At 38.0% G+C, this 25,886-nt stretch overlaps 1 protein-coding gene across 4 annotated transcripts; it reads right to left on the minus strand.

Annotated features, from left to right (window-relative positions):
* Positions 1-501: 501 nt before the first annotated feature.
* On the minus strand, positions 502-25,551 carry LOC114379825 (general transcription factor 3C polypeptide 3-like). Of its 4 annotated transcripts, XM_028338591.1 has the most exons (19): positions 25,507-25,551; positions 25,022-25,321; positions 24,351-24,459; positions 23,506-23,613; positions 22,661-22,842; positions 22,100-22,295; positions 21,462-21,716; positions 20,402-20,548; positions 19,442-19,520; positions 17,466-17,579; positions 17,238-17,404; positions 8,187-8,305; positions 3,809-3,932; positions 3,647-3,715; positions 3,447-3,573; positions 3,079-3,193; positions 2,729-2,919; positions 2,528-2,640; positions 502-1,071 (listed from the first exon to the last, which is right to left on the minus strand). In XM_028338591.1, exons 2-19 carry the CDS (start codon positions 25,294-25,296, stop codon positions 805-807), a joined length of 2,757 nt encoding a protein of 918 aa, XP_028194392.1. In that variant the 5' UTR covers positions 25,297-25,321; positions 25,507-25,551; the 3' UTR covers positions 502-804. The 4 variants fall into 4 exon arrangements, with proteins under 4 accessions (XP_028194392.1, XP_028194391.1, XP_028194394.1 ...); XM_028338590.1 differs by having other exon boundaries at positions 25,022-25,512; XM_028338592.1 differs by having other exon boundaries at positions 916-1,082; positions 25,022-25,512.
* Between the last annotated feature and the right edge of the window lie 335 nt (positions 25,552-25,886).

The following is a 25,886-nucleotide window of genomic DNA, read 5'->3' on the forward strand; positions in this document are numbered from 1 at the left end:
GATTCATGCAAGTTAGAGCAAATTAAAGATAATTTGGTATAAACACCAAATCAAATTAATGTTTTTTTTTTAAATTTGTAAAGTATCTTTCATATAGAAGGAATCAAATTAAAGAGCCAACGGAATCTTGGTTATTCACATTACTTATCGGTGAGAATGAGTTTATTTACAGTAGTATACGAGTTTGACAGATTTCATGTAAAATTACTTTAATATGTTTGTAAGTTGGTTTATTTCAATAAGCTTTTATGATAATTTATGAAAATAATTTCACTTTATTTTCTTTTTATTGTACATATTTAATTTTGTCAAAACAAATAAATTTTAGAAAAAGGAAAAATGAAAAAATTAAGAAAGATGAAAATACATAAATATGACCATTTCTTCACAACACTCAATTCACGCTAAGTGCCCACAAGTCACACTATTATAAAGGGTACGTCATTCTAAATATATATGATACAGTATATGTTATGAAAGGAACAAATGAAAGAGGGTTGCTTTTTACCAATGTTGTGAGTGGAAAAACATGTTCTGTATTGTCAAACACAATATAGACAGCTTACCCAAGCTAGTCTGACTCATGTTTGACGCCCAAGAGACATCTCAATATATACAGAAAGCAAACTTTCAAGAAAAAATCAAATAAAATAAATAAGCACTGCAGTAGGTCTTTAATTCACTATTGCTCGGTATCTGTAGTAACTTAATAAATGAATACCATTATCATATATGAAAACCTAATAAATTATATTGCAATGCAAATGCTTCTAAAATTTTGTACATATTAAGGTACATGTAAACTCACAAGGTACAATGATCTTTGAGAACTTGCCTAGCAAGATCAAGAGCACCACTTTTTTTGTAGATTAAATGCAAATTGTAAGCTGCCTCTCTGCGAAGGTCACAGTAACCAGGTTTGTGAGTTTCGATGCTATCGGGATTTTCATTGGGAAGTTTTGGAATTGGATAGTCTTTCTCACAAATAGCAATAACTTTCTCATAATAAAAAGCCGCCAGAGTTACAAGTCCAACATGATGGAATGCCCGAGCTATGTTGTACAAGGATTCCTGCAAAAAGACTTTTCAGTCTCACCGTATGAAAAAGTAAGAAATAATCAACCTACTTGTGTTCAATATCTGACAACCTACAGCAGTTACTTCAATTCATTTAAAGTGGCTCAATAATTTTTCAAAGAATCCATAATTGGACATTCTAAGCAAATCAGAGTCGAGATGAGATACTGATGACATATGATTGGTCGAATTATAAAAAGCCACTCCTTTATAGTACTAACTACACTATCCTTTAAAAATTTTGGAATTTTTACCCTAAAAATTCCTTTAAACAGCTTTCGGAATTTAAGTTCTGGAAGAGATTAACAAAACATTCCAAAATTAAATTTCCAGAAAACATTCAGAAACACTTCCAGAAATTTAATTCTAAAATGTTTTGTAGATTATTGCCAGAATTTTAATTCTAGAAAGAAATCAACTCACCCATGTTATTTACAAGGGGGATAACATTGGAATAAAAATTTTAAGAAATAAAAGGTGGTATCATTATTGCAAATAGCAATCACCAAGATGGAGTGATCTCGAAAATCAACATATTGCTACCCATATTTAACTGGGCTCGCCCGTGGCTTAATTAAGCTAAATCACACAGATTGGTCGTATATTCTGCTTAAACCCACCATATATGTAAGCGACACTTTCACATTTCTTTTGTCTTAGAAAAATAAACACAAGAAAATTAAGGATTAACTAGTATTTTTGCATGTGCATTGCATAGTATAAAAGTTTATTTTATATAATTAAAGTTCATAATAAATAAGTATTTTTGGTGTATAACTATATTATAGTTAAATTGTGATATAAAGTAATTTTCAACTATTGACAATTTTCTTTTAAGAAATTACTGATATTCAATTTAAAGATAGAGATAAAAGAGAACGGTAGATTGAAAGAGAGAGGTTGTTAAGAAAATCAAGTACAAAGATATGGATAAAAGAAAAATAATTTAAGATGGTTGAGAGTTTTTTTTTTTCTAGTTAGAGAGATAGTGTGTGAAATCCAGAGGAGAAAAAAGAAATCATATTGAGAATGTCTAATAGAAAGAATAAGTGCTTCACTCTCCAAATTGTGTATTTTAATGCATAATTTAGGAGTAGACAGGCCCATGCTGATCCAAGGGATAGACACTAGACCACCGGTGTCCAGGCTGAGGGTAGGGGCCGCATTTTTTTAATGTCAGATTCAGTGATGTTAGTTTACTTTGTAATCTGTAGTTGTACAAGGCCAAACGATAATTGATTCAATGGTGTAAGTTTGCTTTGTAATTTGTACACAGCAGTGATAATTACCCGAGCATAATTTTCCATTGGATAAGAATTTGTACAATATGTACACGAACTTAGCCAGTCCAATGTATAAAAAAAGGTGATATCTTTTTCTTCTTATCATCTTTATTATTAATTTTCTTAAATGGGCACAAAAATATTCTTGAAATGCTGAGCAGACAAACCTGGCTGTTCTCGCAGATTCTCATATTATTGTAGAGGAATGCTAAACCTTGTACAACACATTGATGCTTATTTTGAAGTCTGAAACCCAATGCTAAGTTGATCAAGGCTGTTCCTGAGAAACATTGATAAAATACACAAATCAATTACTGCTTGTTCTTGGCTAGCAAAAACACAAATAAAGCATGAAATGAAAAACATACCAACACAAAGATTAACCAAAGGATTCTCTGGCAATAGTTTATAAGCTTCAAGGTATTTCCTTGCTGCGTCTTGATGATGGCTACATATGGTAAACTGATGTCCAGAAATGAGGATAGGAGGCACACAATCCACAAACTTTCCTTGCATACCACGTACAAATTTGTAATGTCTTGTATCTCGGTTTTCCAATCTATTAACCAGGATAAAACAAGTAAATGAAATTTACAAAGCCAGGTCCTTTTTTCTCTTTAGGTCATAAATCTATGTCCAACTCCAACTATTACAGCAAATTAGATAGCCTAACCTATGTTTTGCCAAGAACCCATGGTTCCTTGCATCCACAAATTACCTTGAGATAACCTTGTAGTAGCAATTCCAAGCAGCAACACCGTGTGGATGTTGCTGAACAATGTATTTTACACAATCAAACCCATGTTTAGGATCCGTGGTGTTGTATGCCATTTCTGTGGAGAACATATATTTGTTTTATCAGCAAGATATACATTTTCCCTACCTAAAACAAATTAACTTTCTTTCTCTTTAAAAAGAACATTCATGTTATGAGTTGTATAAACCTAAAGAAGGGAAAGAAACAAACAAATAAACAGTAAACAAGCAGAAAAATTCTATAATTTTTATTTTGATTTCTTGGAATGAGAAAAGTTGGAACCAAAGAATCAATCTAGAAGTACAAGCCTGTCAGTGTTCAGGACTTACGAGCTCCAAGAGATCGAAGCTCCTCTTTCTTTTCAGTAGACAGAGATGTATGGGCCAATCTTAGAGAGAGATTAATAATCTCCAGTGCTTCCCAATACCTTTGCAAGGATGCTAATGCCTTGCACAACTGTACAATAATATTAAGGGGTCAGACATTACAGAGGAAAAGGAGTGCAGAAAAAAAAATTTGAAGCACTAACATCTATTATTAGCTGGTGATGTTCTTCATCTTTGAGAAGATTACACAAGGGAGGTTCTCTGTTTTCTTTCTAAAAATATATTTCCAATAAACACAAGGGAGTTAGCACATTATCATCAAGACATCTGTTCTAGAAGTGAGTACACAACAGCAAACCAATTACCTGAGGCTCATCATCTGAATCATCACTTAGCCAGTCAATTCCAGAGGCCAGTGCCTCAGCTTTTCTTTTCTCCTTTTCAATTGCCTTCTTCTGGAGCAACTTTTTTGCCCTGGAAGCTTTCAACCTAATTTCAGAAAACAACAAGAGAAATTCTTTTCACTTTATATACAAATGTAGCAAGGGCCAACAACATGCAAAAACATAAACAATAAGAGAAACTATTCACCCAAAAAATTTGGTTGTAATATCTGCAAAGGATTTGTAGAGAATAATGACTGTATATCTATGATGTAGAGATAACTTCATCATGAAGAGTGGGGATTATGGTCAATATCGGTAAGGATGAGAGGGAAAGAGAGAGAGAGAAACAGAACATGGGTGAGAAAGGAACCAACAACTTCGATGGAAAATGGTACAGCAAGCAAGGAAGCACCGCGGAATGGGGCACCAAGGCGAAGGGACGTGGGAAAGAGTAACTGGATGGACGCAACAGATGTGCACTCCTTTTACTTCACAAGATTCCCGGAGGAAATGGGGGAGAAGGATATGTGGATGAAGTTTAAGAAATGGGGAGACGTGAGGAAGGTTTTCATCGCAAAGCACAGAAATAGAGATGGCCAGAGGTTTGGCTTTGTACGTTTCAAAGGAGTGAAGTGAAGCTGCTCGAACAACAGCTGGATAGTATGGTTATTGGCGGCCTGAAACTCCATGCTAACCTACCAAAGCACGAAAGGGGGAGGCCGAATGATGGGGAACCTAACTTAGGGGTGCAGCGTAATGTTGGGACGAACAAGGCCAGTACTAGAGGCGATGACAAGGATCATAGGAGGAAGGAGATGGCATACAAGGCAAGGGAAGCAAGGTCGTGGAACCAATACCCACAACAGCAGACAAAAACAACGACGTGCGCGAGCTTAGTGGCGTTAGCTAATAGAAGGGTGGGGAGGAGGGTCGTGCAAGGCCATGCGCATCATATGGCAACAAGATCCCAATCATCATTGCAGCTAAACATCCCCATGGAAAAGGCGAAGTGGCTCAACGACGCGTGGGTAGGGAGACTGAAAAAATTGTCAATCTTTGACAGACTAGAAGATGAGATCATGTGGGAAGGAAGACAGGAATTTAAACCAAAGTACCTTGGGGATGATATGGTCCTATTGTTGGGCCTTAATGATTCCAGAGTAGAAGGGTTGTGTAGCGAGGACGTAGAAAATGGATGGTCCTTGTTCCATTCGCTGGAGAAGTGGAACCAGGGTTTGCGTTCTGGATATAGGTTGGCATGGATCATGTGCTGGGGAATCCCCATTGCACGCACGGGATGTCAATAATATTTCAAAGATTGCGACGACGATAGGGGAAGAGGTGGAGGTGGATGACAATGTGGAGGAATTATTAAGGCTTGATAGGGCAAGAGTGCTCATAAAAACTCCACGAAAATCATCCATTCAGCACATGGTGGTTGTATCGATTAACGGGGAAGTCTTCACGATTCACTTGGTTGAGGAGACATGCTACAACCCATGTAGGCACAAATGCCTAACAGGGTGTTCACTTGGGTCCTCCGACGATGTAAGCTTTGTCGAGAGCGACATGGCATTGCTGGCGTGGTCTGAATGTGCCTCGTCGGAGGCAGAGATCCGTCTAGAAAACCGACAACTTGACGATGATGGGGGAAACCAGACACGAAGGGACAGTGAGCAGCAGAAGACCGATGGACAAAGAAACATGTGTTGACCAAAGGATAATAACCTCTAGATCCTGCCGACAACCACTCACTCAACTACTAATGGTCAAAAAACCGCAGCCGGGACAGCTATGTCTCGAAGTCAAACATCGTCACCACAAACCACCTATGTTGATATCGAAAGACAGAATAGGTGGTAGCCAGGAAATGGTGGAAATGGGAAACGCAGCTAGAATAAGGGAAGAGGAAAGGAACAACACTTTCAAGAGTGGAAGAAAGGGACTTGAAGTGGGCCCATCCGCATCAGCAAATTTTGAATTAAAGGGGAGGGGATCACGTGTTGTGCCACATGCAGAGGAGAGGGACAAGTCGACAATGAGCTATGCTAATGACACCAATGTGGAGTCTCACATAAAGCAAAATAATGATATTAGGCCTAAAACAAGTGGGTCTACCCTTACTTGGAAGGTATATTGCAGACATACATGGTGTAGAAAGCAAAAAGACAACTCAAATGTTGTTGGGCCCGAATATGGAAGGGAGGACGGAATAAATAGCGTGGAAATAAGCCGGCCCATTGATGAGTCAGGCCAATTTGAGACTTCCCTAATTATATCGAAGGGCAGTGGATTGAAGGAACTAATTGACTGGGCAGAGTAGAGTAGTGAAAGGTTGGACTCAGCCAAGTAGGGACTTAGCCAAGAGTATGGGTGTAACATGCCACTTCCAGAAAGATTCAGTGATTTCAAAGCTGATAGAAATGGAAGAAAGAGACAAGGAGGAGGCAAAAAGGCTGGGAATTAAGGAGGGGGAATCATGAAGATATTATCATATAATATTAGAGGATTGGGGAGGGGGTCAAGTGGGCAGCAATAAGAAAATTAATAAGAAAAGAAAGAATTGACATGTTGTGCCTACAAGAAACTAAAAAGGAACAAGTGGATAAGGTTTTGTGCCAAACATTGTGGGGAGATTCTGAAATTAGCTGGGAAGTGCAACCAGCAATTAATAAAGCAGAAGGACTCTTATGTATATGGAGGGAACAAGCTTTCAGACTAGAAAAGAAGTGCAGTGGTTGTGGCTTTATCTACCTAGAAGGGACATGGATCGCAGATGGTGTTAGAGTTCGTATTGGCTGAATGGTCCAAGGAGTCACCATAAATGCCCACCAACAAGACAAGTGGGTGTGGCTGAATGATCCAAGTGGGATATATACTGTCCGTAGTGCATACAACCTGCTGGACAATGGCTCAAGAGATGAGAATCTAGATGGGACATTTAAAGACATATGGAAGTTAAAAATTCTGAGCAAAGCTGCCTTTTTTGCGTGGAGACTGATAAGGGACAGATTGCCCACTAAGTCCAACTTGTGCAGGAGCAGGAGAAATGTTGACATAAATGACAAAATGTGTCCATTCTGCAGGGATAAGGAAAATGAGGCAGCTCATTTATTTTTCAGCTGTCCTAAAATTCAACCAATTTGGCGGGAATCATTGTCTTGGATTAACATGGTCGGGCCTTTTCCGAATAACCCAAGACAGCACTTTCTTCAGCAATCATTTTGTAGCAGCTTTCCTGGTATTAGAATTCAGCGTTGGCTCACCTGGTGGATTTCCCTAACTTGGTGTGTATGGCACCATAGGAAAAGGATGATCTTCTCAAATGACAACCTAAACGTTAACAAATTGATGGAGGATGCTATTTTTTTCTGCTGGACTTGGTTGAGAAAGCTACAAAAAGGTTTCAATATACCTTTTCACCATTGGTCCAGTAATATCAGGGAGGGATTTGTAATCAGGGGAAATTAGAATTAGGTGTTGGGTGGATTTACGAAATCTCCATAGTCAGATTTCTGGTTCCTTAATGCCTGCTAGGTAGGGTGTATTAGGGACCATACTTCTGCTTGGGAGAGTATTGACATGTATATATATCAGTACCACCGGTACTGTTTTATCATATTAATATATACTATTATTTTTTGCTGATCAAAAAAATGTATGATGTAGAGATAACATGTATGATATGTGTACCATACAAATATTGGAAAGGTGAAGGGTTTGGGGCATATATAGCCTAACTCAACTCCACAAAACTGACTTGTAAGGTGAGAATTGTCCAAGCTTTTATAAGGATTAAATCGGATATATCAATGTGAGACCAAACATGCCCTCTCAAACTCAGCACAATGAAGGTGTTCCAAAGAGGCCGCAATTAAAGAGACGAAATTGGGGGGAAGGGAGTATACAGATGATTGCTTATCTATCAATCAACAATCAAATATAATCCTAATCAACAGCAATCTATCAACTATTAAAGTGGGACGGGGTCACCACAACTAAGGCAGCTTTCCAACACAGCTTAACATCAAACTCTTTGAAAATAAAGATATTTTGTACCAAAAAAATAACATTAACTAGAGCATTTGATGAAAAATTAGAGAAAAGTGGGGGAAGGGAGTATACATATGAATGGTTATCTATCAATCAACCCTCAATTAGAATCCTAATCCACAACAATCTATCAACTAGAATCAATGCCTCAATCACCTTTAACAGTCAACACTAACTCACAATGGTCTTTACAATTTTCCATACTCAAGTACTCAACAGAATTAGATGATGTTAATGCACCTGATTGTACATGTCATGGTAGAGTTAGAAATATGAGTACAATAATGTTAGAAACAACACTCACAGGTCAGATGGTGCAGCTACTGGTCTAAATCCTCGAAATACATTATCCTTTTCCGGACCATCCAGGACCCTAACCCTTTCAACCAGATCTCTTTTGGAGAGTCGCTTTTTTGATTTACCCTACAGCAAGAACCAATGATGACATGTATTGACTTTCTTTTATGGCAAAACAATAAAAAATTATAAAAGCAGGAAAAAAACACTTGGCAGAGGACAATAAATCCCACAGTATTTACACACAAATTGAAAAAAAAGTTAAAAGAGCTCAAAAATGAAAATAAGATGACAAATCTCTCATATTTTTAGAGACAAACCATTTTAGAGCTTGCAGCCAAAAGCTTAAGCTCTCAGAATGAGTATCCATAATATGTCACTAGAAACTCTATGTTACACTCATTCTTCTAATGATATTAGAGGCCCAGAACAAGGTTTAAAGAAGCCCGTGTTTTTTTACCATGTTTATAACTCAAATCTTTCATGTGAAAGGATTGGTCCTCAAAACATATCAACAGAAATTCTGTTTAATAAACCTCAAGCAAAGCACTAAGACTGACCATCAGCACTATGCTATCACAAGAAATGTAAGGAGAAAGTGATGACCTTGACAATATGGTCATCAATGGAGGATCCAGAAAATTTCTTTTGTGGGGACAAGAAATCTTTTTTTTTTATCCGTAGAAAGTGAAGACAGGTACCAGGAAATTTACAACAACTCACGCATCTTGTTCAATCAACTGAACTAGACCCCTTTGGTGGGAGCAAGAAATCTTTTATGAGTTTCTTAATCTTTTTCTATGTTAGGGACGATGTTTCTTTTTGGAAATATGATGTTTAGCGTTAGGGAAATGATAAAAGATAGAAAGGTAAAGTGATAAAATTATTATCAATTTATTCTCTCTTTTATCTCTTATAATTTTATCATTGGTTTAAAAAAAATTGTCTTATAGGGACAACATCAAATAAAATTATTAAATATATTTAAACAAAAAACATTTATCTTGTGGGGGCAATTGCCCACATACTCAAGTGTGTGCATCCACCCTTGATGGTCATTCTTATCCAACCAAACACACTGTAAAACAGAATAAACCACACACTACTTGAATGTGTTAAAATTATGGGGTTTAGATATAGATAGATGGAGGAAAAGGAGAGAAATACTGTAAAAATTGATATGGATAATGGATGTGATCATAAAATTATGTGTTGTCTTACAATGTGGATGGTATGATCATAAAACATGGCGTCGCGGAATTTTGTAAAAATGCCACCAAATAGCGGTGGCGTTGTGGGTTGCTTATGGCGGCGCTATGGCAGCTGCCATAGCCATAGCGGTCATGGCGGAATCGCATGAATGGCGGAATAGCGGATTTTTTATTTTAAAAAACGTTTGCGACAGGGGTTGGGCTGACCCAAGCCAACCATACCCGAGTTTCTCCTCTTCAGCGACGCAACCAGCATCAGTCTCCAGCGCGACAAACGGCGGCGCGGGCGCCGGCGACGCACACGACAACCGCAGACGACGTTCTCGAGCGCGACGGCAGCAAACCAGCAGACGACGCATGCGAGAGACCGACGACCAACACACGACGCATGCGACCGCCGCATGACGCACGTCGACGGCGACGGCAGTGCTCTGGTGCGCGACGGCGACGGCAAACTGGTCTCTTAAACAAAGAAGGAAGAAAGTCTAGGCGTTTGACACCCGTTTTTGATGAGGGTAGCTTTTTTTTTCCTTTTTCTATTTGACATCCTTTTTTATTTTTGACACCCGTTTTTTGTTTTTTTTTTTCTGTTATTTGAATGCAATCCATTTTTTTTTAATTTTTTATTTATATTTATACATATATTTTTATTATTTTTTTGTCCGTCATTTTCCGCTACGTCATCCGCCATACTTTTATGGCGGATTTTTGACTTTCCGCCATGAACCGCCATCCGCCATTAACAACATTGTCATAAAACCTATAATACTTACACTTACTCAAATCATAATCCTAAACTAAATAAGGAAAGAAATCATGAGGTAAGGAAATATGATAATCAATCATAATAAAGATAACAAAGAAATAAGCAAACTAATCCTAAAGGATAATCTGAGATATGATCAAGATAATATTGGAATTTTCATATATTTTAACAGAATGCAATCAAAGCATAGCCTCCTTATCTCCTTTTTTTTTTGAAATGCAAAGATAATATATATTACTAAAAAAGTACCAGAGGTACTACAAAGTACAAAGGAAGGGATCCTGTACAAGCAGGAACAGAAACAAAACAAAAAACAGCAAGCCCCCACCCTGCCCTACAAGGAAACATTAATTAAAAACTAGAGGCATTGCTGAAGACCACCACTGGAAAGGAACCTTGAAGTCCCTTTCCCACCCCCTCAACCAGGTCCACATGAGAAAAAGAGTTGAATCAGCCAGCTTAGAAATATCGAAGGGTTGATTATGATAAATCAAATCATTCCTGAACTTCCAGATTGTATTTGTAACTGCTATCCACCACATCTTCCATCTTCTATTAGACCCCTTTGATCCTGCTAAAGGCTGATGCTGAAGGAAGTTATCAATGGGCCTATAGTGGATGACCCTATCTTCCTTCACCCAAGAAAAAAATTCCCACCAGAGAGGCATAATCTTATCACATGAGAAGAACAAATGAGAAGCGGATTCAGGTTGGCTTTGACAGAAGGGACAGAGGTCATTGTCAATGAGGATTTGTCTCTTAATTAAATTGTCCTTAGTAGGGAGTCTATCCCATAACAATCTCCAAGCAAAAGTTAAGGCTCTAGGGGGAATTTTAATCTCCCAAAGTTGCTGAAAACCCAGGTGCTGGCCTTCATAAAACTGCTCAGATTTGATAACTTGATAAGCAGTTTTAGTAGATAAATTCCCATTAGGTTCAGCTCTCCATGTCCATGTGTCCTGCAGATTAGTGTTAAGCTTAATTGCTGATATTTGATCAATAAATTTTGAAGCTGTCTCCATTTCATTATCAAAAAGATGTCTTCTCCAAGAAAAATTCCAGACCCACTCATTTTCAGAGTAAAACCCCACTTCTGCCACCCTACAAAGCCTTTGGGAAGAAATTCTGAAAAGATCAGGGAATTGATCTTTTAAGGGAGGCCCCTCATCAGCCCAAGGATCTTCCCAAAAAAGAAAACGATCTCCCCTACCCACCTTCCAGCAAATTTGGTTAAGAACAAGGTTCATACTCTGGTGTTGGATGATAGCTCTTAGGTCAGCCCACCAAGTAGAAAAATAGTGCTTTTTAGGCTCTTGATCTAAACCCCTCCAACCATTATATTTGGAGACCAAAATCCTGTTCCAAAGCTGATGATGATGATGAAACAGCATCCATTTCCATTTGAGTAAGAGAGCCTTATTAAGGACATTGATGTCTTTAATCCCCAAACCTCCCATATCTCTAGATGTACAGCAGCGAGTCCAAGATACCCAAGCAATCTTCTTCCCTTCTCGATTTCCCCCCCAAAGAAATTGTCTTTGGATAAAAGAGAGTCTATTGATCACAGCTAAGGGGGCCCTGAAAAAGGACAAGAAAAACAAAGGTAATGCTGTTAAGACAGCATTGATAAGAGTGATTCTACCAGCCATAGAAATATTTTTCTGATTCCATCTGCTTAATTTAGCCTCAAACTTCCTTATAATCGGATCCCAGACCGCTGTTCTCCTCGGGTTGATACCAATAGGAATTCCTAAGTAACAAAAAGGAAGCTGGAGCAGATCACAGTTGAGGTATGCAGCAGCAGAGGTGCACCAGTCCGCAGACTTGCCTATGGCTCCAAATTGGCTCTTTGCGAAGTTAATCTTCAAGCCAGAGACCATCTCAAAACTTCTTAACATGACCTTGACAGCTCTGACATTATCCATGGTAGGTTCTCCGAAAAAAACTGTATCATCGGCGTATTGGAGAACATTCACTGGCTCCATGTTCTTCCCCACCAAGACACTTCTGAAACAATTTTTTGAAACTGCTTCCCTCATCAAACCAGTCAAACCTTCAGCCACTAAATCAAAAAGAAGGGGTGCCAACGGGTCCCCTTGTCTCAACCCTCTTTGAGGCCTGAATTCAGAAGTTGGGCTTCCATTAACAAGAATGGATATGGAAGCTGAGGTGAGGCAAGCCCTAATCCACCCGATCCATCTTTCATGAAACCCCATTCTTCTCAGCATGTATAGAAGAAAATCCCAAGACACAAAATCGTAGGCCTTCTCAAAATCCACTTTAAAGACCATGCACGGCTTCTTTGATCTTCTAGCTTCTTCAATCACCTCGTTAGCCACTAGAACTCCATGAAGAAGTTGTCGGCCTTTTATAAAGGCTGTCTGCCTTTCATCAATAAGGTAAGGCAGGACCTTTCGCAACCTGTTAGCCAGCAGCTTGGCAATAATTTTGTAGATACAGCCTATGAGGGAGATTGGTCTGAAATCATTAATATCTTGGGGGTCCTTTACTTTAGGAATGAGAGCAATGAAGGAAGAGTTGCTTCCTTTAGGAAAAGAGGCATTAACAAAGAATTCTGCAATGAATCTAAGGAAATCAGGTTTGAGCTCCTTCCAAAAGTGCTTAATGAATCTAAAATTAAAACCATCAGGCCCTGGACTTTTATCATTTCCGCAGCTCCACACAGCACAAGTCACCTCCTCTTCCTTGAAAGGTTCAACCATGATGTCTCTCTGAGAAGGAGTTAAAGCACTGAAAGATAACCCATCTAAATTAGGTCTATGAGCAAGAGGTTCCTGGAATCTGTTCTGAAAGTGCTGCAAAACCTCAGCCTTGACCAAGGAAGGGTCTTCAATCCAAGCTCCATCAATCATCAGACCCCTTAAAGCATTTCTCCTTCTGCTATAATTGATTATCTTATGGAAATACGAGCTGTTTCTGTCACCCTCTTTAATCCATTTACTTCTGGACTTTTGTCTCATGATAGATTCATGAAGATTAGCTTTTTCCCAAAGCTCAGATTGGATTTGCTTCAGCTGATTAACCTGCTGCTCCGAAGGCTGAGATGACATTGAATCTTCCAAGTCATTCAGATTCTGCTGCAATTGCTTTACTTGAGAACATAAATCTGCTGTGTTATCTTTACTCCACACTTTCAGCCTGTGTTTAAGGAGCTTAAGCTTGGTTTTTAGAACAAATCCTCCCCACCCCATGGGCTGAAAGGCAGACCAGCAATCCTTCACCACCCTTTGATACTCCTTGATATTTAACCAACCATCGAAAACCTTAAAAGGCTTTGGACCCCAGTCGATATTCTTTGATTTAAGGATGATAGGACAATGATCCGAATAGTTCCTCTCCAGATTGTGTTGAGAGCTATCAGGCCATTTATCTATCCACCCATCAGAAACCAGCACCCTGTCTAACTTGCTTTTGCAGGTTCCATTTGGCCTCACCCAAGTATAAGGCTTGCCCAAGCAAGGAATGTCATCCACCTCCATAGCAGCAAGCCATTCATTGAAATCAGCAATGATAGAAGAATCTGAATTACTGCGGTTATTCCCCATTCTTTCTAATGGGTTCCTAATACAATTGAAATCCCCAACCAGGCACCAACAGGAGTCTTGAGACTGAGACTTTCTGTTAATAAGGTTTTGCCACATCTGTCTTTTCCCAGCAGAATCACAGGGGGCATAAACATTAATCACAACCACCCTCTGCATTTGAGGCAGCCAGACCCCACCCAGCATAATGAAATCCTTATCAGAGAAGCGAAAATCAACCTGGAAATTGCTATTATTCCAAACACAAAGCAGGCCACCAGCTGCATTAACAGCAGGCTGCCATTCCCAAGCCACATCAGGTTGGCCCCACAGCAATTGACAGGCAGCTTTATCCAAGACTTCCTTTTTAGTTTCCTGAAGACAGAGTAAGTCAATGTGAAATTTCCCCACCAATTTTCTGATAGAAGCCCACTTGATGCCTCTACCCAACCCTCTTATGTTGTAGGACATAATATTCATCTCTGAATATTCTTATTTCCCATCTTGACTGCTTCTTTCCTGTCCCGAGACTCCATTGTTGCAAAGCTCTGGATACATTCAAGTTGGTCTGCTGTAGATTGAAGGCCTATGGTTGTTGCAAGTTGCCATTGTTGCTTGGCCTCTTCCATGACTTCTGAAATGTTATCTGAATTATTCCTGAGCCCGTCAAATGATTCTGTTATCAGGTTGTTTGGGCCTTGACAAGGAGAATTAATTAGAGCACCCAAGCCACCATCCTCCATGGACATGCTATCTTCTTCTATTACAGTCTGAAGAGGGCCAGCTTTAGATTTTCCATATCTTTGCCTAACGTAGACTTTAGGAGGCAAAGCAGGGCTCCCTTTAGAAGATTGGGCCTGACTTGGGTAATTTTCCTCTTTACACCCCTCTGTCTTCATTATTGGGCCCGATTTAGAGGTTGGCCCAGTAAGCTTTTGAGGCTGTGGAGGAGACATCTCAGGTTGGGATCTCAAATCTGTTATGAGCCCGTGACTTTCCCCATAAAGGTTCTCATCCTGCAAAGCTCCTTCTTCACAATTCACAAATTTTCCTTGTTGGTCAATAAAAGGCTGTCGAGACCCAGGAGTTATAGGGGCCGAGGTTACCCCTTCGGGTGATACATCACTCTGAACCATCTCTGCAAGGCCAGCCACAGGGTCAACTTTTGCCGAGAAGGGGCACTGGGTATGCACCCCTCTGTCGTCTGACTTCTCTGTGCATGCATCCTCAAATTGGTTAATATCTAGCGGACTATGAAGGGTGGGTTTGTGGGATCGTTGTCCGCTGGGTTTATCGACAGACCATTGGTTCGAACGGCACTTGGGCTTTGTCGACGAAGTCACCGGCGAGTATGAGAATGACGAGTCTTCGTCGTCGTGGACAGCGACGTCGCCGTCATCAACAGATGTGATTTCTTCTGACCACCCTACCGACGAATGGGTTCTCTTGCTCCTCACACCCGCGTCTTCTCCAATCTCCTCCACCATCCACACCTTATGATCAACATCCCCAGTACGCACAGTGATGACCTTCTTGATCGCCGGCGGAAGGGGTGTCCGAACGAGCAGTCGGGCACGATCTAAACGACGGCGATCGTCCGTGTCTTCATCGGGTTCGATAACATCGCCGATGCCAGAAATAGCCTTCTTCATGTGGTCGACGTCCCACGCTTCAACCGGGAACCCCCAAAGTTGTATCCAAACAAGCCGGTTATTTGGTTTACACCCCGGCCTCCATTTCTCGAAAGAATAGAACAGAGAATTTCCACCGTCAACTTCCGTTCTAATAATCTGCTGAGCAATGTCCTCCGACAGGCCAGTGAGGAGGATCATATCATCACCGAGGAATTTGGTGTTGATATTGTACCCTAGTTCCCACGCTATGTGGTCCTCCAGTAACTCCCTCGCCATATGTTTCTTTAGTCTGCCAACCTAGGCCCCTTTGCACCAGTAATCGTGACCTTCATGAGGAGTGATCGTGATGACTGGTGTGTCTCCGTCACAACTCGTCGTTCCAGCTGAGAGTCCTCCCTGTGCCGCGACCTCCGCATAGGATCTCAGCCTTGGCCTGCTATTCTCTTGAGGACTTCTGATAGGATCTTTATCTGACGCCCCTCCCTTACCAACCTTTGGTTGCGTCTCTATATACCGGACTGATCTTGCGAACCTAGGGAGGTTGACGAACAGTTTTTGCTTATCAATGAAGATATTATCCAGCTTTATCTCCAAATGCTTTACATCCGATACTCCTTTAAACCGCACGAACCCATATCTCCTACCCTCCTTGTTACGGCGTTTGGCAATATACACCTCACGAACGTCCCCCCATACCTTAAACTTCTCCCAGAGCCTCATCTCGTTTACCTCGTCTGTGAAATGGGTGAAATAATAGGACGTGATGTCCTCCTTATTTCTCCAGTTATGATGGTAGTTTGGAGGGTTACCCCACGTGTCAAGCTTGTAGGGTAATCTCTCCTGTAAGGTACTCTTCTTCCTGTCATTTGTTTTCCTCCTACTGACTACCGTCGTCCACCCTTCCATGTTACCGCAGCTAGTATCCTTCTCGTCATGTTTATGCTCCCATTGGTCCCTGTTTCTCATTCTGTTTGCAGTATCGAAAAAATTCCTTCTGTGCGTGTCTCCATGTCTTCGCTGCCTCGCTTTGCTGCCACGTCTCAGGGAATGTTCTGTAACATATCCCCTCCGGTTGTCTCTCCATAACTCTCTTCCTCTCCCATTGATTCGCACTCTCTCATTCTCTCTGTCTATAGTTCTCTTTCTCTCACGAGGTGTCTCTCTCTCACGAGGTCTCTCTCGCTCTGTCACTCTCTCACGAGATCTCTCTCTCTCAGGCACTCTCTCTCTAAGGTGTTTCTCTCTCATCTCTATTTTAAGAATATAATATAATAAACTGCACGCCTCCTTATCTCCTTATACCTTCCCAAAGGAAAGAAGGCACCAGATATCCAAAATGAAAACAACTTAACTCCAACCCACTTCCTAATCCTATAGCAAGTGCTAACAAGATGTTAATTCCCTATGAAGCATGGACACCTCTCCTCTGTGTGTGTGTGTGTAATGACCAAGTGTCCTGTATTTTAAACATCAATTGTATCTGTATCCGTGTCATATCCATTGTCCAATGTTTGTGTCCAAGTCCATGGTTCACAGTTGATTCTTCCACCTAAATACAAGCTCCTTCCTTTGTATGACCTTAACTACAAAATCCCAACTAACCCACTATAACATTCTCAAGAAAAAAAAATTCAAAACCAAGCCCTAAATGCAAGATTAAACATACTTTTTGCAGGTTTGGGTTGGGAGGTTGCCAGACTGATGTAAAAAATGTTATGAAGTCCCCAATTACATCTTTTGAACTGAAAAATCAATTTTGAAGATCTAATTGGAATAATGTGGTTTATCTTCATCAACATGCTAACATTCTAAAAGCAAGCAGCATGCATGGTGTCCATGAGCATCCACCTATCTGTATTTGACTCTGTGTGAGAGAGAGCTAAATTTTAGCTTCTCAAATATTACCTTCTGTCGAAGAGTTGCAACATACAATGATTCACGAACCAAAGGGAAAATTGTATCCACAAAATCATCAAGCGTCCCTCTATTCCAATAAATGTTGCAGAGCTTCAGTTTTATTCTTATATCAGCCCACCATCTATTTGACTTTTCAGAAGGTGCTTCACCAAAATCTGCATGAATTTCACATTAAAATCTCCATTGAAGTATTTCAATCACAAAGAAGGAAAGTACCAGAATCCTTTGGAGGAGACAGCAAGGAAATTGCTTCATCTTCTTTTGCCTCTTCAAGCAGAAGCGAAGCTAGAGTTATGCGTGCATCAACATCATCCTGTAGTGTTTCAAGAGCTGAAACAAAATCTTGTTTAGTAACGAAGGAATATGAATATTAAAAATGCAAGTAGTAAACAAAGCAGCAACCTATCATAGCAAAACAATCATCAGAAAGCAACAAGAAGGAGTATTGCTTCATTGTCACTGGATTTACAAGCACCAGTGTAAAAATACAAGCCTAAGATATGCTCGTATAACTGAAATCAATTTTGAAGTCCCAACCCTAAGTCAGAACAGGATTTGATACATAAGTACTAGCATTTTGAATTTTGACACAATTCCTTTTTTTCTCCCCTAAGCAACAACAACAACAATAACAACGCCTTATCCCACTAGGTGGGGTCGGCTACATGGATCAACTTCCGCCATAATGTTCTATCAAGTACCATACTTCTATCCAAATCATTAAGTTCGAGATCCTTTTTTATAACCTCTCTTATAGTCTTTTTGGGTCTTCCTCTGCCTCGAATTGTTTGCCTTCGCTCCATCTGGTCTACTCTCCTCACTACAGAGTTCACCGGTCTTCTCTCTACATGCCCAAACCACCTAAGTCTATTTTCCACCATCTTCTCTACAATAGGCGCTACTCCAACCCTCTCTCTAATAGCTTCGTTTCTAATTTTATCCTGTCGAGTCTTACCACACATCCACCGCAACATCCTCATCTCCGCTACACCTACTTTATTCTCCCCTAAGCAAAAGAATATAAAATCGAAAGAGGGGTTTTGAAACTTAAGTAATAATTGCTTCACTGTCACTGGATCTACAAGCACTAGTGTAAAAATACATGCCTAACATATGCTCGCATAACTGAAATCAATTCTGAAGTCCCAACTCTAAGTCAGAACAGGATTTGATACATATGTACTAGCATTTTGAATTTTGACACAATTCCTATTTTTCTCCCCTAAGCAAAAGAATATAAATTCGAAATAGGGGTTTTGAAACTTCAAGTAATAATTCATGAATCATTTATTTGAATTTTTAAATAGAAAAGGCGGAAAAGCAAAAGTAGAATAAAGGAAGGAGATAAGATATCCTCAATGCAAAAAGAGAAGGAAGAAGAAGACAGACACTGAAAATGCAAAAAATCAAGAATGAAGCCTGCTCAATTTCTTTGCAAACCTGAAACAGAAACTCGTTGTAACATCCATGAGCAAATCAGTAGAGAGAAGCCACAACAAAATTCTATTCAAAAGCAAATCTAGGGTGAGAGACACCCTTAAAGATGCAATCATCATTTCTATTGGAAAACACCCAAGTCTCACATCAGCCAGAGATAAAGCCAATATAGAGTATATAAATGGGAGACAATCCTCACCCTAGAGCTAGCTTTTGGGGTTGAGTTAGGCCCAAGCCCAGATTCTAAGAATGTCAAACCAATGCACCAATCTCACCAGATAATTACATAAATTAATGCCACAAAATTTTAGTCACTTGTTTCTTCCTAAAACATTAGAAGTTTAAAACCAACGATTAAATATTGCTCCATGGTAAAGAAGCACACCCAATAATCAAATCAAAAACTACAAAAAAGTTTATTCCAAAGAAATGTAACTGCCTTTCAATGAAGAAGCTAATGGACAAGTTTCCATATCAGATTATCATAAAAAAATTTAAATCTATCTATTGATCTATACATAAAAATGCATACTACAAGATCTTCTGGTATCTTATGATGGACAAAAACTTTACAAACTTAAATAAGCAAGATATCATTCAAGACAAGTGTATCACTCAAGACTCGAGCAAAGCAAACCAAAAGGAATGATGGATAAAATATTTCACGTATTGAAAAATAAGGGGGGGACTGGGGAAGTGGTTTTCACAAAGTATCATTTACCTAAATACCATTCTTATTAAAAGTAAAACCTTGCCTTTGGAATAAAAGAGAATTGCTTGTGACCTTTCTTTCAGGGACATATAACACCTAGCAATTTTCAGATATAGAAGACCCTGCAAGAAAGAAGTTCAATATCAGATTATCCTGATAACATAGTGAAGATAATGAAAGGCATACACTGAAAATATATTTCTAAACTGGATAAATAGTATCACGCAACAAAAAAGAGCCAAAGTAAAACAAAATACAATTGCAAACAGTAAACAATTACATTTGATAATTGATTCAGATAAGCAATACATTTCCTCTAACATTTCCTTCAAGCCTCAGACAGAAAATGACAGACAGAAAAAGCATGATATTCACGAATTCCAAAGAAGAAAATAGTGAGAAGCAAAACAAATTTATTAAAATAGATCTCAATAGTTGTGTAACATAACATTGACCATCAACTCTTTTTATATGACTTAGGGCTATGATGACTAAATAATCCTTGTACATTTCCCGGAAAAAAAAAAGCCTATAAAACATTAGTGGTTGTTTCGTGTTGTATTTGTGTCAGATACATATCCATGTTGGATACTGCATGAAAACTTTAAATACTTTTAATTGCCCTTTTATAATTTTTATACTTTTATTTTTAAGACTGTTATACCAATAGTGATTAGACAGCACAATAATCAGATAATTTTTTGTATATTTTTTGTGTTTATAAGAACTTGTGTTCATTTTTAAAACATGAATTCTCTTTTGTAGTTAAACTTTTTTATTTTAAGTTAACTTTAGATTAAGTTTATATTACAGCTGTGTTGTCCAATATTTTTAAAATTTGTTGTATTCCATGTCCATGTTGTATCATACCCATATCTTGTATCTGAGCCTACTAGATGGGGGCAACAATGATACAGCTCATCAGATTATAAGACAAGAAAAAAGTCAACTAGTCTTGCAAATTAAACAGATAATTGCTATAAATGGGAAGGAGTTACCATACATTTTCTTTTTCAATATTTCCTTCCAACATCAAATAATAATTCAATGCAGGATTATAATGTTCAAGACCCATTAATGAGTCTGCAACCTTAGTAACCAAGTCAATATGCTTGCTTGCATTCTCTGGTTTCAAATCATTAAAGAGAACCTGGTAATCAAATGAAAACGTTAGGTAATACATACAAATGAACATAAAGTCAAAAGAAAGATTCATACACTGCCATTGCAGGTCTTAGATACATCTGCATGCACTTCAACATTGTCTTAAATTAAGATAATAAGAAGCACAAAAAATGTTACCAAAAAATAATGGCATACCATGCTTCAGAAAAGAGGTGGGGGAAGAGAGTTGTAAAGGAGTACAAAGACTAAGAGCAAGAACTTTTTTTTTAAAGAAAAGAAGGTATTTTATAAGAAAAAAAAATGATATAAAAGAGGACCACAAGTCTAAGTTTTTTTATTAAGAAAAAAAGAGAGAGAGAGAGACAAACAAAAATCTCCTTAACATTGGAAATCAGCAAAAAGCTACTTAAAAATCTCATTCAAAACCCAAACTTCAAAAGGGATATATTACATGGATGGAGATATTACAATGGATAGGTAACTATGTTTGTTACCCATAAATTGATTAGGACACAAGAAAGAATATACAAAATCAAAGATAACTAAGGAAGTCACAAGTCAATACTCATTCATAGATATCATTGAATATCAATCAATAATCATATCTGAGGTTCAAGCAAAATTAAAAGTGGCCGTGGTTAAGGCAAACACAGTTAATTCAATTATAAGTGGCCATGGACAAGGATTTTACTCTTCATTTTAACCAATGGTCCTCCAATCTTAAGGAAGGATTCAGGAATTAGGTGGGGGTAGGTGGGGGTGGATTTTTGTAACACAATACTGTGTCTCTAGCTCTTTCTCAGTCATAATTCTGGAAAAGCTGGACTCACATCTATCCCCATGTATTTTCAGTACCACTGGTACTATCATAATTATATAATATATATTTTTGCTGAGCAAAAAAAAAAAATTCAATTATAAGTAAGCATGCAACACACCTGAGCCATCTCCATGTTTCCAAGATGAGCATGGCAAATTCCGGCCTTAATTTTCAAATTCAAAGGTAAATCTTTCCTCGCATTTACTGTTTGAGCATGTTCAATATGCTGCAGAGCTCTATCATGTGCCTTAGTTTCCATCAATACGGTACCCAGCAGATCAACTACACTTACATTTGCTCCATCAGGTTGACTCTTAATATAGTCTTCAAGAATTTGAACGGAGTATTCAACTTGACCACATTTTTTGTAGAACTAACAGAAAGAAGTATAAATTCAATTCAACATTGAAAGTCAACCACAAAATATTTAATTAAAGCAAAATAAAATATTATCATTTTCTCAACCCTTCTACTTTTGCATGTAAATCATTTTGGAAAAATAAAATAATTTGAATTTTACCCTCCGCAAACATCATATTTTATATGCTCCCTTTTACCATGTCAAAGATGTTTGCCCCCTTGGATAAGAGTGACAATATATAGATACAGGCCATATGACATACAAGCAGATGCAGATAAATGCATTATAAAGAATCACAAGGCAAACCATGATCTTCATAAGAAAATAATCATTAACAAAAAAATAATAGCAAAGGATTGAATTCATGTTCATGTGTCTCAAAGCAAAAGACCGACCTTAGCTGCTGCTTTCAGTGCATCAATATTCTCACAACAGAGTTTATGCACTTGCTCATATGTCACAGCAGCTTTTTGATAATGTCCAAGTTCAGCATAAAGCCTTGCAAGATGAAATCTAAGAGTAACATCTTTGGGATCTGCTTTTATTGCTTTTAAAAGACAATAACCGGCTTGATCAACATAACCTTGTTCTCTGCATTTGAAAAAGGTTCTCAACTCGGTAACTCAGTAACTATACTATTTCTTACAGCATTGTTTAAAATTAATACATGTATAGACTTAGTAATATTAGAAACTAGTAACAAACTCCAAGGACAATGAGGAAAAAAGAAGAAGTGCAGAGGTATTTTGGAATAGAATATAAAACTAATTGTGAACCATATTCTCCATTAATACACTTCTTCATACATGGGTCATTTGTTTCAAGGATACATTACTTGATGCAATTTGATCCTCTTTCACAATTAGAGTAGGAGTGTAAATTCAAGCAGCTAAATTATTCCAGAAGAATAACTTCACAAAAATAACAGTGGCAACAAAACTGAGAAATCATCTCACATGGACCAGGTAAAAATCGTTTTCCAAAGAGGTGACTCTTTTGGATCCAAATGAGCAGCAATCAAGTATAAGGCCATAGCTCTTTTATAATCCTGGAGTGAAGTATAGACAAGTCCAAGGGTGTGATACGACTCATGCAAATTTGGTGCCAGCCTAATAACTTCACACAACACAGCTTTAGCCTGCAAAAAGCCAACAGAGCAAAGCAATGCATAACTAATCTGAAAAGCCTAAAACAGTAGTAAAATCTATAATATAAGCTTAAACAGATGCAAAAAACATTCAGAATCAGAAAAATTAAACACCCTGCTCTTATGCCATCTAGCATAGTTGGGACAATTAGAAATGGGTAATATTAGAAAGTGTTTCAATAAACAGGAATGCAACTTCCACCTAATGAGTTTCAGCTGGTGGCAACAATATCTCTTTGGAAAGAAAGACACAGTAGTAGCCAGATCACAAATGAGTGAGGGTGAATACTTCATCAATTTGATGAAGTTGGATTTCTTAACTATTATCAGAAAATAGGAAGATTCTGAGCAAAAAAACAGGGTTGATTAGAAAAAAGGATCAAAAAAGGTATGTCAAACAAACACATGCATTTAATACCCCAGGTTGCATCAGATGATCATATCCTCAAGACACATAGAGCCTAGACAAAGAGAAATATTATCATTATCTCCTAAGGTACTTAATACCAGAAAACAATCCTCAAAAAAGAAATAAATATAGTAAAATGACATATTCATCCACCATTTTTTCCTCAACGTAGAGGACTGTGACAGTAACTACTAGCAAACTCCAGTGCTAGAAGCTGAGGATTGTCACATGACAGAATAATGTACCCGGTCATAATCGCCACATGCATAGTGAAACGTGGCATCACCCTGCATCTGTGTTAGCTTAGGGTCAACTCTATTCTTTGATCCTTTTCGCCTGCCTCTCTTTTTAGGCTGCATCAGGCAAATACAGAATATTTAAAAGATAGTTACATAACTTGCAACTGAATGCTTAAATTTTTAACACTTTCGTCTACATCCATTCTACATAGTGGGTATTATATGCATAAGAAAATAAAAGAGCAAAAGCAAGCAAAGAAAGAAGTGTAGAATTAAACTAGTGAAAACCTATCATTTAAAAGTAAAAACAAAAAATCATGAAAAAAAAAAAAGGAATTAGGGGGAAAAATCAGAATGCAACAAAGCTACCCTGCATATAAAAAATGGAAACTCCTTAGAAACAGCTATGAGCAAAAAATGTAATAGGCATGAATAAAAAATCTTAAATTTTCTTCCAAAACCATAACGCTGAACGTATTCCTCTGATGTCCATTCCATTGTTGGAGACCAAAACTTGTAATCTACTCTTTTTTAGAAGAATTAAAGGAAGGTTATCAACTTCTTTCAGGATAGTCTTTGCTTATGAACTGACAAACTGCTAACAAAATATATTAGAAGACTAAGTAAATTATGGAGAATAGGAAAAATAAAGGAAGGCTCACAACTTCTTCATAATAGTCTTTGCTTATATGTAGAAAAAAAAATGAAATAAAATATACTTCCCAATCTGAAATGATGACGAACTACCAATTTATCTTTCAAATCTAACTTATCAATAGAGACAACCAGACATACTGCTAATATAATATAATATATTATGGAGACTAAGACTGATCATATGCATACCATACCTTTCTCGATCTCTTGCGCATACCATAATAATCCATTGCTTCCATTATCTCAGCTATCTTTGCCCCAGAAATATCACCTTCCCTGGCCATCTTAGAAGGTGGTTCTTCACTGCATTTAGAAACACACAATAACGCAAGAGTCAAACAAACATCTAAAAGTACGTGACCACAGTGAGTTATTTCGTCCTCAAGTGATACATTTAAAACTGTTCAACACTTGTAGCATCTGAACTCGTAATCATCATTAATCCTGAGTAGCTCATTGAAATTTTTATGTCACATTTCCTGTGGGATCAGGGTTTTTCTGTTTTGGATATATTTTAACCTCCTATACTTCTGCTCTATTTTCTTGTCTCTACAACATTTTCCTTTTTTATCAAAATGAAATTTACCACCAAGTCCAACAACCTTATTTATCACAATTTTTATTCAAGATGTGCGTAATTGCAGCACTCTTAGTTGCTCATGCACAGTACTGAATCAATAAATTAACAACACATAGTTGCACCCACTTCAAGAGCACAATTATAACTAAGTAAACAGTGACAAACAGCAGAGCACATACGAAATTCAAAAGTCCAACTATAAATGCAGTTAATACAACAAATGGAGCAATTAGATAGAAATAAATAATGCATTGGAATTAACTAGGGCTGAAGAAACTAATCAACCTATGGCATTGTTCAGGTGCTTTTCGCTTTTTATCAGCAAGGGCTTCCCGTTCAAGACGCACGAACCGCTGGTAGGGTTGAATGCCAGAATCATCATTATCATCAACAAAGTCCAAAGGATTCATCCCGGTTTTGAACCTGAAAGTATATTCCTCTTCATCTTCTTCCATGTCATTGTCATCCTCCTCCTGTGCTGCATTTTCGTCCTCTTCTTCTTCTCCCACGCCATCCAACGCATAGTTCACTTCGTCAATGTCGCTTCCCTCATTCGCCATCGGATTCAGTCGCTGGCTTATCTATCTAAGAAGAAAACCAAAGGTTTCAGCGTTATTTATGGCTTGCCTGAATTTGACTATGGCTATTTACACCTCCCCTTTTTTCTTTTATTTGTCTATATAAATAAAAGCATCGGTGTGCAATAGAATTTTGAAAGAGAAAAAGTGTGCCGAAGCTAATTCAGGGATAAGAAAAAAGAGAGCGTTTACCTCAATACACCCGCTCCCCGGGGCCGGACTGACCTTATACTGAGGGGGGTTTCAAAATTTATTTTATTAAAGGAATATGTTTCTTTATTAAAAAAACTGAATATTATATTTTATTAAATTTTAATTATTATAGAATTAGTTTTTATCTCTTAACTTTTTTCTAAATTACAAAATCAACAGTGATCTTAATTTCTTTAAGAAATTTGATCTCCCCTTAACTTTTTTAATAATAATATCAATAAAAACTTTGTCTTTTTCTTTCCATTTTAGTTACTTTATAATCAGCTTTTTTGGAGGAGGGAGAACTTTGTTAATATGTAATTGTCAAATTCTATTTTCTTATAATTGAAAGAACTTTTATTTTTTAAATTTTATATAAA

Source organism: Glycine soja, chromosome 12 (assembly GCF_004193775.1).
Source record: "Glycine soja cultivar W05 chromosome 12, ASM419377v2, whole genome shotgun sequence".
Lineage (NCBI taxonomy): Eukaryota > Viridiplantae > Streptophyta > Magnoliopsida > Fabales > Fabaceae > Glycine > Glycine soja.